The sequence below is a fragment of the Alosa pseudoharengus genome, unplaced genomic scaffold (assembly GCF_046254945.1).
Source record: "Alosa pseudoharengus isolate Yale_2024_CS ecotype anadromous, Long Island Sound unplaced genomic scaffold, YU_APseudo_1.1 YU_APseudo_1.1_scf_22, whole genome shotgun sequence".
Taxonomy (NCBI): Eukaryota; Metazoa; Chordata; class Actinopteri; order Clupeiformes; family Clupeidae; genus Alosa; species Alosa pseudoharengus.
In genome coordinates, this window is record NW_027468680.1 from 28017426 (window position 1) to 28035717 (window position 18292).

An 18292-nucleotide genomic window follows, 5' to 3' on the forward strand; every position below is an offset into this window, starting at 1 on the left:
TGGCTTCTTAAGAGATCGCGCGCGCGCACGCACGCACGCACGCACGCAAGGCCCTCCTTCTCGTAAAAAATGATTTTTCTCCGGCTGTTGCAATTGATATCAGTGGTTAATATAAGTGCCCTCAGTAAACAGCACAACAGACAGACAGCAAACAGTTAGAAACAGTCACGCAATTGGCTTCTTAAGAGATCGCGCGCACGCACGCCCTCGCGATTGCACTGACTAGGCTACCGGACATCGGTAAAATTAACGGGCGGGTCACGTCATGAAGCAGGATTAGAAACTGCGACGCTGGCACAATGCTTTAAGTGCTTTGCACAGCGACGTCCAGTCCATTGTGCTATGGGAGCGCTGTTTAATGTCGTGCTCGGTGTTCTATCCATTATGACAGTCTCGTGACGCTGGCCGTATCGTGCGTCGGTCAAAGGCCCTCCTTCTCGTAAAAAATGATTTTTATTTCTCCGGCTGTTGCAATTGATATCAGTGGTTAATATAAGTGCCCTCGGTAAACAGCACAACAGACAAACAGCAAACAGTTAGAAACAGTCACTCAATTGGCTTCTTAAGAGATTGCGAGATCGCGCGCACGCACGCACGCACGCCCTCGCGATTTCACTGACTAGGCTACCGGACATCGATAAAATTAACGGGAGGGTCACGTCATGAAGCAGGATTAGAACCTGCGACGCTGGCACAATGCTTTAAGTGCTTTGCACAGCGACGTCCAGTCCATTGTGCTATGGGAGCGCTGTTTAATGTCGTGCTCGGTGTTCTATCCATTATGACAGTCTCGTGACGCTGGCCGTAGCGTGCGTCGGTCAAAGGTCCTCCTTCTCGTAAAAAATGATTTTTATTTCTCCGGCTGTTGCAATTGATATCAGTGGTTAATATGAGTGCCCTCAGTAAACAGCAACAACAGACAGACAGCAGAAAGTCACGCAATTGGCTTCTTAAGAGATTGCGCGCCCGCACGCACGCACGCACGCAAGGCCCTCCTCGTAAAAAATGATTTTTCTCCAGCTGTTGCAATTGATATCAGTGGTTAATATAAGTGCCCTCAGTAAACAGCACAACAGACAGACAGCAAACAGTTAGAAACAGTCACGCAATTGGCTTCTTAAGAGATTGCGCGCCCGCACGCCCTCGCGATTGCACTGACTAGGCTACCAGACATCGGTAAAATTAACGGGAAGGTCACGTCATGAAGCAGGATTTGAACCTGCGACGCTGGCACAATGCTTTAAGTGCTTTGCACAGCGACGTCCAGTCCATTGTGCTATGGGAGCGCTGTTTAATGTCGTGCTCGGTGTTCTATCCATTATGACAGTCTCGTGACGCTGGCCGTAGCGTGCGTCGGTCAAAGGCCCTCCTCGTAAAAAATGATTTTTATTTCTCCGGCTGTTGCAATTGATATCAGTGGTTAATATAACTGCCCTCAGTAAACAGCACAACAGACAGACAGCAAACAGTTAGAAACAGTCACGCAATTGGCTTCTTAAGAGATCGCGAGATCGCGCGCCCGCCCGCACGCCCTCGCGATTGCACTGACTACCGGACATCGGTAAAATTAACGGGAGGGTCACGTCATGAAGCAGGATTAGAAACTGCGACGCTGGCACAATGCTTCAAGTGCTTTGCACAGCGACGTCCAGTCTATTGTGCTACGGGAGCGCTGTTTGATGTAGTGCTCGGTGTTCTATCCATTATGACAGTCTCGTGACGCTGGCCGTAGCGTGCGTCGGTCAAAGGCCCTCCTTCTCGTAAAAAAAGATTTTTATTTCTCCGGCTGTTGCAATTGATATCAGCAAAGTCCGCAGCTCGCGACATCCCCCTATTTTGTAAAATTGATTTTTATTCCTCTGGATGTTGCAATTGATATCAATGAGTAATATGATTGCCCTCAGTAAAAAAGCACAAGAAACAGGACGCAAACAGTTACAAACAGTCAGGTTCTTGGCTTCATAAGATGTCGCGTGCCATCGGGAACCCGATGACCAGCGGGCGGCGTCGCCTAAAAATACGTGAGTTTGCGGAAAACGGCCGAAACGGCGGCCGGTGCATCAGGCCGGATTCGAAACGGCGATGCAATTCTGCACAGCGCTGCCTTTTCTATGTGTGCCACGGAGACGCTAATTTTAACGTTCAAACAACGTGAGATCGCGGAAACGGCCGTAACGGCAGCCGATGTATCAGGCCGGATTCGAACCGGCGATGCAATTCTTAAAGTGCCATAGCACAGCGCTGCCTTTTCTATGTGTGCCACGGAGACGCTGATTAAGTGTTGGACATTTCCCGTAGTAGCCAATCAAGAAAAGAAAAGAAAAAAACACCAGCGAAGCAACTGTTGTGGGCAAAAAAACATCACCAAAAGAACAGCCTTCGAGAACATCTCACTGGGTTTATCAAGCAGGCACCTTCCTTCATTGGTGTGTGTGTGTATGTTTGTTTAGTTCTGTCTCTGAGCCACACTATTCTAGCTAATTAATGGCCTTCAGGAACATCAAATGAAGGAGTTGATTGGTGGTGAGCTCACATTAGCTGACTACTGTTAAACAGCAGAACCCTATAGTGGCTAACTAAAAAAGCATATATGCTTCCAAATAAGACAATACACAGAGATGAATTAGATGTTGCATCCCTTTATTTAGATTGCCACACCATCCAGGGTATTTTTTGTGGATGGGAAATCGAATGGTACCAATCAAACCAGCAAACACACAACTCTCAAAATGAAGAAAAAAGAACTATGTTTGTTTCTTTCTTTTTAGGAAAACAATGCCTGTCCTCCTGGCCACTATATAGAGGTATTTCAGATTGAAGGGAAAGCCTCTAATTTTTTATCATTTTAAATGAAGTTGTATGCAATCAAAAATAACCACAGAGCTGAAAATCAGATCTGTAATACATTTTAAGTATATTTTTGTATTTCTTTTTTCTTTTTTTTTAAAGTATTTTTCTTTAGTTGTTCAGTTGATGTCCAGGTTCACACCAGAGTGGTGACTTCTGCTCGGTCCACTTGTGTTTGAAACCTATGAGAGAGAAATATTTGCATCAACCAGTATTACATTTTAACATTTTAGTAACCACTCTGCAATGTGAGCCACCTTGCTTTAGTTTCCCAGTTTATGCAATAAGTATATTTTAGGTTTCTACACCCATACATGGACAGACACTATATCATTTCAGAAACTGTAGGGAGTTTATGGAGACTGTGAAGGAGGTACTGTATGTGTAACAGCACAGCATGTGTAGATAACTGATCTGAATTTGTAACATGTTTTGCACCCTCTTACCCATCATGAAGAGGCCGCTGCTGTTGTTGCGTTAACTCCAACTTTCTGAGTGGCATCCTTCTTTGCCTGATGAGCTTGGAGCACAGCAACAGCCTCTTCCACCTGTAGAAAAAAACAGCATTGATAATAGAAGGCCGACAAACATTTTTTGTTTTACATTTTTTTAAAGTGTATACAATAATGAAAGACAACTCCAATAATATCTGACTTGGTTATGGCTTCGGCAGAATAGCTGTCACTGTGTATATTACATTGCTTTTACATTTGAAGACACTTTTATCTAAAGTGATTTATAATTTAGTACAGGACTTTAGGGACAGGACTTTTAAGCAACTTCTTCTTCAGGATAGTTAGCACCTTGGGCTACAGGTGAGCACAGGAACACGACTCAAAGAAACCACTGCCTAGGCATGTCATAAGGACAGTGCAGCATTATGTAATGTTTGTGTTGTTTACATAACTACCTTGCTGCGCAAAGACTCATGGGATTCCAACATGTGCAGTAGCTCAGAGTTGTCAATTTCCAGCAGCATCCCGGTAATTTTCCCTGCCAGGCTGGGATGCATGGCCTGGATCAGTGGGAACAGGCGTTCACCTGAAAAAAAGGAGAAATGTTTACACACAAAAATGTAGATGTAGAATGTATGGATGAATGAAGCAACAGTGCCAACTGAGGAATGTTGAAGCTTGTGTGTTTGTGGTTTGTGTGGAATCTAAGTAGGGAAACAATACTCAGTGGTGAGCGCTTCACATTATGTGTTGAGCAGTCTATCACATCTTTAATCTCAGACCTCCCCATTATTGACCTGCCTCATTGACTGGCTGACTCCAGCACCACCACCAGAATCCATTAAAGTGTTTGTTTGATGGGGGCTGTCAGCGCTACCCCTGCAGTTGTGTCATCTACTCACCCAGCATCTGTTTCTGCTCTTGGGGTGGAGCAGCGGCAAGCATGGAGGCCGTGAGGGGCTCCTGACCCTGAACATGGACTGCAGGCTGAGCCTAAAAGAAGCAGAGTGTAGCAGAGCTCACAGCTCAACAGTTGTTTTTATTTCATTTCCTGGTGAAATCCATTAGCTTTGCTACATGGCAGCATAGCCATACATTTTGTTCTTTGCATATGCAGATGGCAGTTGAAGAATATTAGATTTACAAACCATATCTTTATGAGATTTGAAAGATGATGATTTTACCTGTTGTAAGGCAATGGGTTGCACCACCTGTGGTTGTGTGTTGCGAACCGTAGTGGCATATTTATATGGTGGCATGGCACGTGGGGCGGTCATGCCCATGGAGGGGCGAGGACCCATTGGTTGTCCAGTGTTCCCTACAGATTAGAAGAAAAAGTGTGTTAGGACATTCCCTCACTGTTGTTGATTCATTGTTGTCTTACTGTTAATATGGCATGTGAACTGAATATAGGAATAGTCAATGGTTTTCAGTCATTTTCCTGGCTATAAAGTGTGGTAATTCATTCCCATCTTAATTTCTAGACTTAATTTAAGCCTTGTTTTAGTTTAACTCCTCTCCCTGAGAAGGCAGATTATACATGGATGTATATGAATGTCTGAGTACAACTATGGCTCCTTACCCATTCTCTGGGCTCCAGCAGGGATGCCCCGTGGGCCTTGGGCACTGGCGTTAGGGGCTAAATGTCTCAGGTTGGCACGAGGACCGGGTTGGCGCAGAGAGTTAGGCATACCCTGGAAGCTGCCTAAAGAGTACAGATTCAAATGTCTGCCATTACTGTCCTGTTCTGGAAGGCATTTTTTAGAGTACTGTAAACCAGTGTTTTTCAACCATTTTTGTGCCACGGCACACTTTTGACACTTAAAATGTCCCACGGCACACTAACATCCTGTGTGAAGAAAAAATAAACATACCATAGCCTAAAATTTCAAATAATACACAGATATGACCTTATTATGGCTTCTATGCAAGACCTGCTCAATAAAACAAGCGCCCTCTGTTTCATTTGTAGGTGACTATATCTAATTTAATTGTTGTTATGAACTGGATATGTGATGATTCTGTGAATACTGGATATGGGGCCCCCGTTGTACAATGCTTGCATACCACAAATAGTGCAATCATACAATCAATGAGAGCATGTGGTTATAAATTCTTTGATACAACAGTTGCTTTTCTGGACCAGTGAGTGACATTTGGGTAATTTTCTGCGGCACACCTGATGATCTCTCACGGCACACTAGTGTGCCCCGGCACAGTGGTTGAAAAACACTGCTGTAAACAACTAGTGTCGAATGACACTACACGTATTTAACATTTTATGATGGATTCTAGCTCTTGGTTCTAGTTCTGGTTCTTAGTTCTAGTTCTTCACCTTGTCCACGGCCACCTTGCTGTTGCCAACGTGGGTTTGGCCGCATCTGGGCGAGCTGATTGGGTGCGTAGTATGTGGTCCTGTTCTGAGCCTTGGAAATGAAGATGAACATTATTAATTATTAACAAAATTATTATATACATATGATTTCTCTTGTATCTTTTCATTGTTAACACCATTGCTCATGATAAGATATATATAATGATTATATATCATTATATATCATTATATATACACACTGTAAAACATAATAGCTTCCCTTACTTAAAATGACATTTGACATTGACTAATATGACATTTCCCATAATGCCACAGCCCAGCCTACATTTTTAAAAAGGGATCACATATTAATCCTGAAATTTAATCTTAAATTACAATTTATCTATGAAGCAAGAAGCGTGTGTATCTGTGTATCCAGATGTCTGTGGCAGGCATATCTCGCTGACCATTTGTCAGACTGTTTTCAGTTCAACTTGGCAGGTGTCTTGCTACGGGCATGAGTAAGTGCAGTGCCAAATTTGACGTTGTTTGAATAAGAAATGCAAAAGATATAGAATATATCGGTAAAAGAAGCACACATTGGCTTTCGCCGCTAGCCACTCCCCCTCCCACACAGCACTGTACTGTAGGCTAAGCTTACCAGTGAGGATAGAAGCAGGGCTTTGGCAGAACTGGATCAGTGTAGGTAGGTTACACAGGTAAAAACTTAAGCGAGTGCAAGATGTGTTAACATGTCTGACCTCAACAATAAAGACCCCCAGTATGCAGTTTGCTTGCATAAAATGACTCCGCGGATTTTGCAACAACACGCCAACACAGGTAGTGGCTCTTCAAAATGACTTAAAAAATGATGTGCAATAAACGGACACTTCGAATAGCCCAGGCTACTTTGGACTGTCTTTAGACTTTGAATAAGCAAACGACAATTCCAACTGCAAGGTCCTAAATTGAAACGAGCGATAATGGTCCCGAATTAAAGAATGCCACACATGCAAAGCATAACCAGCGACAAGCAACTAGTGGCAGACAGAGTGTGATGTCACCTATAGGCCACCAGAGACCAGAGTTTTTGGTCACACCGTTGCAAATTTCATATGATGATGCATCATTCCACAAAATGGTTTGTTTTCTCTATCATTAAGGTATTCAATAGGCTAAGCATATAGCCTTGACTCAAAACAGCTGTTAGGATTATGTAATTTTGATTTGTAAAAAATGTCACATGCAGCCATGCTTAAAGGAATTATCCAGAGTAAAATGCACTTTAGATCAATTTACGGATGATTGGGAGTACATACGTTGAGTTGACATCAAAATCATGTCATTCGGATGTGTTTTGAGAAAGTTCAATTTTACCGTTTTTAGTCAAAACTCGTTAGCCTGGAAGTGACCAGGGCATGTCATTTCGCCGCTACAAAACGCTATTTTTATACCTCTTCTACAGTTCCAAGCAACATTACACTTACGTGGCAGTGAGTAGAGGGTCCCTAAAGCCAAACCAAAGTATCCCGAGGTCTTTATGTGGTCGGATAGAGAGTCCAGAATGAATTTCATCAAGTCAGTAACTTTCCGGAAATGTTGCTGCTGCAGCTGACATCTATAGGGGAAAGTCCGTAGGAGTCGATTGCCGAGTGTGGAGTAACACGCTCTGGAAATTCACAATTTCGTCGCCGTTTAAAAAAAAAAAAAAAAAAACATAGTCCAGTATTTCTTTCTAAATTGAAATTAAGTTGTATGCAACAGCAAACCCTAGCTTACTAACAGGTTGGCATTTTGAAATGTCACGTGATGTGATGTCGTGCAACGACGTGATGCAATCGATTTCCGGAAAGGTAACTTGATGAAATTCATTCTGGACTCTCTATCCGACCACATAAAGACATCCGAATGACATAATTTCCATTTTGAGTTCCATTTTTGATGGAACTCAACGTATGTACTCCCAATCATCCGTAAATTGATCTAAAGTGCATTTTACTCCGGATAATTCCTTTAAATTCTGCTCACTTCACATTTATTATATTATTATATTATCTGCATTCATTATTGAATGCTTACCTGGAATTATGTTTTTCCCTATCATCCTATTTTTAAAGCAGGCCTACCTGCAGGCATGTAATTGGGCTACAGGAATAGCATGTTTGAATGGGCACTGCACTAGTATATATAACAAAGTGACAGTGACACTAGAGGCCGTATATACTGTTGTTGTGTAATTTATGTTTAATTTATGTTGATGCATCACACCATCAAGTAGATGACTATCCAAAACACCCGAATCCTGTGAGTACAACAAATACTGACAAAGTTGTAAACAGATACAGACCTGTAGTCAGCAGCCATAACATATACTCTGTCTCTGCTAAATTAGTCCAAGCAGGTGTGAGCTTGATTAGTACTTGGATGGGAGACATCCTTGGAAACTAAGTTGTTGCTGAAAGTGGTGTTAGTGGTTGGCCAGTAAATGGCACACTTTTTTCTGCTCACAAATCAATCCCAATGCCTCTGTGAAGTTATAACGACACTGAACTGCAGGAGATGTGGTCCTTTGAATGTAACGTTAAACCAAAGTCCTGACTCACTGTGGTTGTTAAAGATTAGGGGGTTCCCTGGACTCCTTGCTAAAGTCCCATTCTGGATCACTTAATCTGGTCCCCTACTCATTGACTCCCTCACTGGTCTCCTACTCATTCACTTACTCACTCTCAAGCTGGTGTGTGACGAGCCTTCTGGCACGTAATGGCTGTCGTGCATCACCCAGGTGGGTGCTACATATTGGAATGCTTAGTGAGGTTCCCCCTTCATTGTAAAGCATATACATGCAACTTGTTGTTGTTCTACCAACAGCATTAAGGTGTTTTGGATAGTCATCTACTTGATGGTGTGATGCATCAACATAAATTACACGACAACAGTATAACCTTTAGTGTCACTGCCACTTTGTTATTGTAATTTAAGATTAAATTTCAGTAAGGATTAATAGGTAATATCTTTAAAGATGAGTACATAGAGAAATGTAACATTAGTTAGCACAACTTCAATACACGTGTTGTGTTTACTTGTAATGACCTAGTTAGGTGAAATAGCAATTCAGTTGTGCAAGTGCATTACACTAAGTAAGCATTTGTTTGCACAACTTGCAATTCCTACTCCAGATGAGTTTATAATTTAAAGGCAATCAGTTTGCATACTTTTTAAAACTAAGCTCAACTAATAGGTTAAGTAATGTTAACTAACTAACTTCACAGTGTAGCAAAACTTCAACAATTCAAGTATAGTTTACTTGATTTAAATGATCATGTTTACTTTTCCACCTCAACATTAAATTACACTAATTTTAGGCAAGTAATCTCAAAAGCCAAAATCAACAAAAGACAAAAACTGAGTGACTTACTGAACATTTAAGTAAGGATAGCTGTTAGATTTTACAGTGTATATTCTTCAACTTCAACAACAGAAGTGACGTTACCCAACTGTGCTTAGAGAACTTTTAAATATTTCTTAATGATTAATTTGGACAGTCACAGTGTCCAAATCCCATCTGATTCCCTTCATTTTTACTAGTGTGACCATGGCAGTGGGTGTTACCAAACTTGCAAATATTAATGTACTCTTTTTAACAGTGTGGCACTTAAATTATGCTTTCCTGATTTCCGCAACAGAACTATTTAAAGTTCCACCCTCAACTCATCATATTTCTGCTCAGGCTATTTTTCATCATCATCAATTGTATGTTGAGATTAGCTGTTGTGCTCATTTTGCCTGGTGTTTGAAGCAACTCAATGCATTCTCATTTTTTTACTGTTCTCATAATTGGACACACACTGCATCTCCATCTGTCATTAACACATAGGTGTGACAGAGTGAGATGGGAAGATGACAGACTCATTCAGATGAATACATATCCAGGCAAAGAGTAATGCTTGAGCATCCTCAAACCAAAGACAGACATCCTGTCTCCAAACTTAAGCCCACATTACATTTCTGTATAGACTTTTCAAGTGTCATTTTGTCCTTGCTTTCAAACACAAATGTGTAAAACAATGTCAACTGAAGATCTGTAATCGGATCTGAGGCATTCAAAATCAAAGTGCCCATTTGAAAATCTTGTCAAGTTTCTTCATATTTTAGTCACTTATAAACTCAGTGTTAAGGCACACACCAGAGGTATATTTAAATGTGTTACGCTAATGGTCTTTAGCACTGCTATTGCCACACTGTGCCGGTTGTGTTCCAGAGGCTCACCTGTGGCACGGCTGGCATGAAGTAGCCGCTGGCGGGCTGGAACTGGTTGATGATGGCGTTGGCCGGCATGGCTCTCATGCCAGCGATGCGCTGCATGTACTGGTTGGTGAGGTGAGCCTTGCGCTCCTCCTTGCGCTGGGCCAGGGCCACGTACAGGGGCTTAGAGCCCACGATGCGGCCATTCATCTCTGTCACGGCCTTGGTGGCCTCCTCGGGGGAAGAGAAGCAGACGAAGCCGAAGCCCTTGGAGCGTCCCTCCTCCAGCATCACCTGCAGGGGTCAGTTGGAATGGAGGTTAATGACTGTACACGCACACATATACACACACACACACACACATACACACACTACTTAGAGATGCTTCTTTAGGTGTTTGTCTAAAAAGTTGTGGGTTGAGTTGTCTGAAAGAACAGCAAAGGCATGTTTTCTGTACAGGTTGAATCTAAAAGAAGAAGCAAACTTGCCACATGACAAGACAGACATGTTCCTACTTACCATGTGCCATTGAAAAACTCTCATCATATTAGTGCATTCTCATTTATCTAGTGTGTTCTTACCTTGGCACTGGTGATGGAGCCAAATGGAGAGAATTCTTTCCGTAATTTCTCATCATCAATGGTGTCATCCAAATTCTTTATGTAGAGGTTTACTCCCTGAAACAACACATGGTTATGTTTACATGTATTTTTTAAGCTTTTGTAAACTTGAGGGACACTGAGGTCATTGTGAAGGTGAATTAACAAGTTTCTTTCTTCTTAGATGAAAATGTGCCTTTAACAACATTCATTGGAGTAGTCGCTACAGTATGCTACATAGCAGAGCATAATGGACTTGTCTGAAAGATACAGGGTTTGTAAGGAACAGAGAGTCCAGCAAACACGGGAAAGACTTTCAGCTCTCTCTCCCTGCGTTATCAATGACCTGGCCACTATCACGCCATGATCACTTTCGATACAGGGTAAGATTATAGTATGTTTATGGACCAGTAATTATGTCCTAAAGGTACAGTAAAAACAGCTAGATTTGTTTTCTTTTCTGAACTCACCTGGTATCTGCTTATCCTCTCCTGCTTTAGTTGTTCAAATTTCCTCTTCAGCTCCGCCTGCCTCTCCATCTTCTTTTGGGCGCGTCCCACAAATACAGCCTTTCCATTCAGTTCTGTCCCATTCATGTCCTCCACTGCCTGACGAAGCAGGAGACAATTGCCTTCCATCAGCATCATGCTGTCTTCACAATATCTGACAAAGTCTTAGGGGTTTACACTGATTTCTTTGAAGTTGGTGACTAAAAATGCATACTAATTAATACATAATTGGTTAAGACAGATCGATCCAGTGGTCATGTGGCATAACATTTGGGGGATTGTGGATGATCTTATGGTCAGTCAGTAGTAACAGTGTAGCGTTAAATTTGACAGGATTACCTTATTAGCGTCTTCATGTTTCTCATAGCTGACAAACCCAAAACCTCGGGATTTGCCTGTGGCGTCAGTCATGACCTTCACACTCAGAGTCTTGCCTGTCAGACAGGTGAAAGTAAAAGATTTATAACAGTGTAGGCTACTTCTTTTGTAGTTTTTTTTTCAGCATGACACATTCATACGGTGTCTAGCACCTTCATAACCTACCATATTTATCAAAAAGTTCTTTCAGTCTGTCGTCATCCATATCTTCCCCAAAGTTCTTGATGTAGACATTGGTGAATTCCTTTGCTTTGGCACCGAGCTCTGCTTCTCTCTCTTTCCGAGACTTGAAGCGCCCCACAAACCTGTGACAAGATGGACCCACACAACAGCTCATGTAAAGGCGATCTGAGAATGTACGGTTCATGGAACCATTTTGGGGCAGTCTCTTGTCTTGGATGTATCAGGGATGTATCACATCAAGAGCAGGACCATTTGTGTTGAAGGAGGGGAGGGGTGTGTTTGATAGAACACTGAGGAAGAAAAACACATCAGACAGCAGAGGGTCCTCTTGTGAACCTCCACTGCAATGTTAATGGTATTGTGTTAACAGAAGACACGCATGCTGCACAGGTGGATGGCAAACAGGAAGACACTTAGGGAAGAGAGAGTGGTGATTTCCAGAGGAACTGCAGAAAGAAGGCGAAGGGGGGGGGTGCTTTTGATTGCTCTGCTTTTGCAACAGCTCCCTATGCTGGGACTGTACCTTGCGACGCTGACCTCTCCCATTCCATGCTCCAGCAGTGTATTCCTGCATACTCGCCATCACTAAAACACACAAGCGTGGTTACACACAAGACAGCCAGACAAACAGACAGAAACAAACACATACACACACACACACACACACTCATAAACACACACATGTAAGAACACTCAGCTGGCATCGGGAGACTGAGAGAGGCCGTGCTATGTGTTTTCCTTTTTGTCAGAGCACTGCAAAACATCTTGTCAGACTTGTTAGTTTCTTGGTTCACACTTCACAGGCCACACAGAAAAAAAAACAGTGTGCAACACAGACACCCAAGGCACTGTAGGGAAGATGTTTTGGCCCATGTTGATCTGAGCACAGGATTAAAGTTGACACGCTGCTCCCCTCAAGCCTCAAGCATTCCGTCTCAACAACATCAAATGCCTCCTCCTGATAAGGAATTACTTGTGTGGACAGATAAATGTGTGATGATACCATGTGCCTCTGTTTAAGTCTGACCATAGGCCAGTCCCAAGTGACCCCTTCACTGTCTGGACACTCACACCTTGCGGTCGTTCAGAAGCATGCCGTTCATCTTCTCAATGGCACGGTCGGCCGCGTCCTGTGTCTCAAAGTGCACAAACGCGTATCCTTTGGATCCATTTTCATCGCACACCACCTGAAATGGAGAAATGAAAGGCTCTCCTGTCACTTCTAGAGGTGCTGCCAAAAACAATCACTAAGCCACTTCACTAACATAACGTCCCTGGCCGTGAACAAGACTGTTTACTAAAACAAGATATCTTGGTCGCTTGGTGACCCGAGGGGTCACATGGCCTTAAAAGAAATGAGATCATGTTCACATTCCTTCATTGGTGTAAATGTCTACTGACACACACACTCTGAAATCCCTCCTTAGAAATACTCCACTATGACAGCAATCAGCCTTGGGCTACAACCATGCTGCTCTTCCTCCTGCTCCTCCTCCTCTTCCCCCACCCAACTACCATTGACCCCAGCGGGGTAGAGAAGAGCATCACACCTTGCAGGACAGGATGTTTCCAAAGGCAGAGAAAGTGTCATACAGGGCCTTGTTATCGATGGACTTGTCCAGGTTTTTGATGAAAACATTTCCGACTCCAGATTTCCTGAGCGAGGGGTCTCTCTGTGACCACATGATTCTGATGGGCTTCCCTTTGACCACATCAAAGTTCATGGTGTCCAAGGCTCTTTCGGCTGTTTGAGACAACAGTGCAAAGGAAAAACTGGTAAATTGACAAAACAATTCAGTTTGTGAAGAACAGTCTATGTGGGGACAATTCCAAGAATGATAGTTCTATTCAGTAATTCAGACATGAAAATAAAAAGACAGGCTTGGTCTTAAATATCTATCCACAAGTTTATCCATATGTTCAACATGCACATCCACATGTTCAACATATAAAACAAGAGTAAAGGCATAGGGAGCCAGTGCCTATTACCCAGGAGAACAGTTTGTGAAAATAATAATGTAAAGCAAAAAATATGGTGTTTGTTATACCAATTTACAGTCCAAAGAACAGCTGCTACAATCTCTGGGACATTTAAAGGAGGTCTGAATGTTTTGCATGCTGTTTCCAATTAAAAGCAACCTGCTTGCTTTAGGTTTGGATATCTAGGCCCATGTACCAAATGGATAGAACTGTCTCAGAAACAAGGCAGTCAGACTCATCGGAGCAGGTCTGTGGGTATCCACATTCATCCATTCCAGTGAATAGAGCAATCTGGGGACGTAACGTTTTCTGTAGTATAAAGTTTAAATGCATAATGGTGCAGCTAACTCCCCAGGACATTCCTCTGTCTGTTCTATGGATGTTGGTAAATGGCATTCATAACACACGGTTCAAAAAGTGTCTCTGAGACCTACTGCAGATGACAAAGTACTATTAATTATTCATTCTGTCAGAACAAGCCATGTGAGATATAAAATAACTGTGGGTACAGAGTGTGTCCCAATGTTCTTTCTTTGTACATTGTATTTATCTTGAGGCTTTCTTTCAGGTGGATTTTTGCATTTGTTTACAGTATACTATATTCAGGATAAGGGAAATGTACACAATTTAAGATAAGGCTTGAAGCAGGCCGTTATGTACACATAATGGAATGCAATAATGGGAAACACAGTTTTACCCAAAGATTCTAGAATCGTTGGTTTTACCATTCCTTTAGGACATGAACACAAACATTTTACAGTACCTTTAATATCTTAATTATCACTAAAAAGCTGTTTTCTACATTTCTACAGCCATTCTACTATGAGTTCAACAACACCTAAATGACCATGCTACTTTATAGAGAGCACATGCCTCACTACAGCACCACATCAGGCTGCTGGGAACAGATGGTTGGCTAGGCATAAGCACATGGTCTTCACACAAATAGAAAAACACACACAATGATCCCTAAAAAGCAGCCGGATGGCAAATGTTTCACACATGTTTACAATGTGATCGCTAATGTGCTCTACTCAAATTCAAAAGGTCAGCTGAAATACTTTTTAGGACACTTGTTTTGTTTACTACATTGTTGTTTATGGAGAGAGTAGGACTAAATTAATTCAACTGGGGAATCGGGTGACTTACTTTTTGTTATCTAAACATTGTTTTTATCAATATACATTTTTGAGCTGATCCTCTATACAGTTTTTTGTTAATCCACCTTCTTCTTTTCATGTGTTGTCAATATTTGCTAGTGTTTCTGTCACACAAGTCAACATGTGCTCGCTCCCACTCATGTCCTGTGTCATGTCAAACTGGGCACACATGCCAGCCAGAAAGCTTCCCTTTGTCCCCGTCACTCCACAGCTAAACACACCCTGGGCTTCAGCGCTAAAAATGTCTGATAAACAAAACAGAGCTGCCTTGCGTCTGCTGGCATCAGCAGTTTGCTCTGCAATTGTACTTTACATTGAGCTCAGGGTTGGTGGGATCACCCAGTGACTAATTCTGGAAGGTTCCCAAGGGAGTACTTAGGTGGAAAATATATACACCTAAAAGGCAAATTACTGAAGACCGTAGTGGTGCAATAACTAAAGACAGGTGTTGAAATGAACTTCATACTTCTAGCAAAAAAACTGACTGGTACAGCATCACCACAATAGCCCCACATGGCCTCAGTCTTTTTAACCAGGCACTTGCTACTAAAGAAACTGCTTTTATTGATAGACAGGCAAGGACTGGACAGCCTGCAAACCTATCTATATTTAGCCTAGCAGGGTCCTTGGAGTTATGTGCTGGCATGGAGTGCGAATTGAGAGCTCTCTGCCATTGATGGGGGTAAGACACATTCAACAAGAATGCGTAGATGAGCGGGAGCAGGTCTGGCAAGAGTTTACAAATGCAGCTGTTGCATGCTTGAGGCCTGCTACAGACAACCTGCTAGAGAATCCTCTCCCACATGGTGAAAAAAAAGCTCAGCGGGGTACAAATGACGCGGCTAAAGAGAGTGTACTCTCTCACAATGTGGCTTCTGATTTTGCACCTACCTCAGCTGAGCTCACAAATACCTCATGGCTTTAGCTGTGTTTTTCATGATTATGTTATGACATATTTCAATGTCACTGCACACTATCCAGAGACTGCTTCATAGACGTCTCTTATAGTTTTCTGTCCCACACAAGCTATTAAAGACAGTGATAGTAACACTTGAGGGCCAGCCATGTCTGGTGTAACAGTTACACACATGGGTGAATGGGACTGTAAGTGTGATATGAGCAACCAAGACTTAACAGAGAGGTGACACTGGAGCACAGCCTGTTGTTGTAAGTGGTGAGATTGCTATGACACATGCATAGGTTTGCTTAGGAGACTCTGAGACCTCGGACATATATATTATGCTATATTATATTATATAACATTTATACTATGCTTATATATCAAGCCCAGAAAATGGGTCACTATAATACTGCAGTTGACTGACACTTTATGGAATACTTGATTGAGTTAGAATGGGAGATTTGCAGAAGATGTTTGTGAGTTGTAATACTAAATGCCGCTACGCCTCCAGTCTGGATGTTTAAACCTCACTCTGATTGTGTGATGCTGTAGGGGAACACATTTGGTTTACGTGTTTGGAACTTCATAATCTATGTATGCAGTTATGTTGTCAAGCATTAAGAAATACTGTGTGACACTGTGGACCTTATATAGATAACATAGCCCTTATTCACCCAAGGCTGAGAATTGTATGCATTTTTGGGTTCTGCTATCCTCCTGTCAGGTAGGAAGTCAGTGGAAATTAATTTCACAAAAGCACCCTCCCTTGACAGGCCTTTAAATAGGATAAAAAATGGGTCATTATAGGATACACAATATGGGGCAATAGAATACTCTACAAAATTACACACCAAATGTGAGAAATGTGAAGAGTATTGAAGAATATTTAACCTCAAAGCAAAACAGCATCCAAATATCCAAGATACACTCCTGCAGTGGAAGTAGGACGCAGCTTCTATATAGGTCAAATGACACATGCTAAAATTCCCAAAGATACCTGTATTTTGGTGTGAGTACAGTAGAATACTCAAGGTTACTAGTGAAGTGCAATTACAGCACATGTGGACATAACAGCATGTGTACTGTTGAACTATTTACAAAGCTGCAAAGCTCAAAGAAAATATGAAATCTGTAGGAGGCATGGTTCAATAGCCCAATAAAAGGGCTGCAAGAAGAAAATATTGATCATTAATCCACACTGACAAGTAGTCGACCACTAGGAACTCCGAATACCACTTATTACAGCCTCCACCCTTGTTTTACTTCCATGTGTTAGTTACACAATGTTTGTCCCAAGCCATATACTACTGTTGTGATATAAATGTCGATGGTATTTACCAGTCAGTTCTTTTTGGTTAACTTTTGACGTGACAGTTCACACGTGACCACGTACCCTCTGTCAGTACAATGGCATGTTACTACCTTTGGAGGTCACAATTCCTTATGTATCTGGTAAACCTGCATTCATTTGATACAGTGCGTGGAACATTTTGCATACATGTATCTGAAACAATTACCTGGCAGCCTTCCCTTTCCAGCATTAGTCTACACAAGGGCGAGACTGTTAGTCTGCAACTGTGAGATAATTAGGCTACATTCACTCGGTGTTAGTACAAACACGTTCCACATAAACCAAAGTACAAAAGCATGCTACACTGTCGTAAGCTACACCGTTGCGTATACAGCCTGATCTATCCACATAGTTGAGTGACGGCACCATTGAGTGTGCCGCAAAGCATGTGCTGATGAGATTCAAACACAGACACCATAAAGATTGCACGTTTTATTTTCTTACCGTCAGCCGGTTGCTGGAAGTTCACGTAAGCATAGCCCAGTGAGCGCCGGGTAATCATGTCACGACAAACCCGAATTGACAGGACGGGTCCGGCAGGGCTGAATTTCTCATACAGCATAGCCTCCGTGATATCAGGGTGCAGGTCGCCGACATAGAGAGAAGCCATCGGATAACTCCCCGCGGTCGCTGTGTTCATTTCTCGGAGTTGACTACGTTTGAGCGCAACGTTTTGCAAGGGACAGCTTAGAAAATGACCACTACTTCGGTGTAATAATGTCTCTGAATGAAGCCGTTATTGTAAGACTGAACACGGTGCTCTGATGGTAGAGACAATCGTTAGTCCCTCGCGGTGAAACTTTTACGCACACGCCAAATCTGAATATCGGTAGATATGAAAGAATAGACCGCAAGTAATTCCAGTGTATCCTCAAAGTAGTTTCTTTCTTTGGTATCACTTTTTCTCGTTAACGTCGGAGTAAGCCCGAGGCCTTCTGTTTTGTTTTGCAAACAAAAAAGAAAGAGAAAAATAAATAGCCTGTAGCCTATAATGGATGCGATTTTTGTATTTTTTTCCTTTTTATGTTTAGTCTTGAAATAGTTTTTTATGAAGGTTTTATATATTTTGTAATTTTTATATATTTTTTTTTTCTTTTTTTAAGAGACTGAAGAACAGTGAGTTAGACACTCACGGTTTAGTGGCCGGTGAAAGAGGCTGCGTGGGAAAAGCATGGGGACTTTATAGACTGAGCAGAGGAAATAGCAGCTAGGGTCAAACTTGGAATAGAAAAAAAAAACTGAGCATGCGGTGTAAAAGGGAGAACGAGCTAAGCTGTCACAACTACTGAGCTTAACTCCCCACAGCGACATCTGGGTGTGACTAGCAGGGAAGAATGGGCTGGTGTGCTTACATACAGACTGACCAGTGCAAT

The 18292-nt window shown here is 42.2% G+C and overlaps 1 protein-coding gene and 1 non-coding gene across 2 annotated transcripts; both read right to left on the reverse strand.

The window, feature by feature from the left end:
* Positions 1-2623: 2623 nt before the first annotated feature.
* Positions 2624-18056, reverse strand: pabpc4 (poly(A) binding protein, cytoplasmic 4 (inducible form)). The gene is made up of 15 exons (XM_076299568.1): positions 17364-18056; positions 13078-13271; positions 12599-12714; positions 11510-11649; positions 11306-11400; positions 10928-11065; positions 10440-10535; positions 9883-10152; positions 5638-5728; positions 4885-5007; positions 4487-4620; positions 4205-4295; positions 3758-3888; positions 3294-3395; positions 2624-3029 (listed from the first exon to the last, which is right to left on the reverse strand). The coding sequence occupies exons 1-14, from the start codon at positions 17557-17559 to the stop codon at positions 3297-3299; spliced, it is 1914 nt and encodes a 637-aa protein (XP_076155683.1). The 5' UTR covers positions 17560-18056; the 3' UTR covers positions 2624-3029; positions 3294-3296.
* Positions 10715-10841, reverse strand: LOC143139957 (small nucleolar RNA SNORA71). Its single transcript, XR_012990482.1, has one exon. It is a non-coding gene; the product is annotated as a small nucleolar RNA SNORA71 (small nucleolar RNA).
* Positions 18057-18292: the final 236 nt, after the last annotated feature.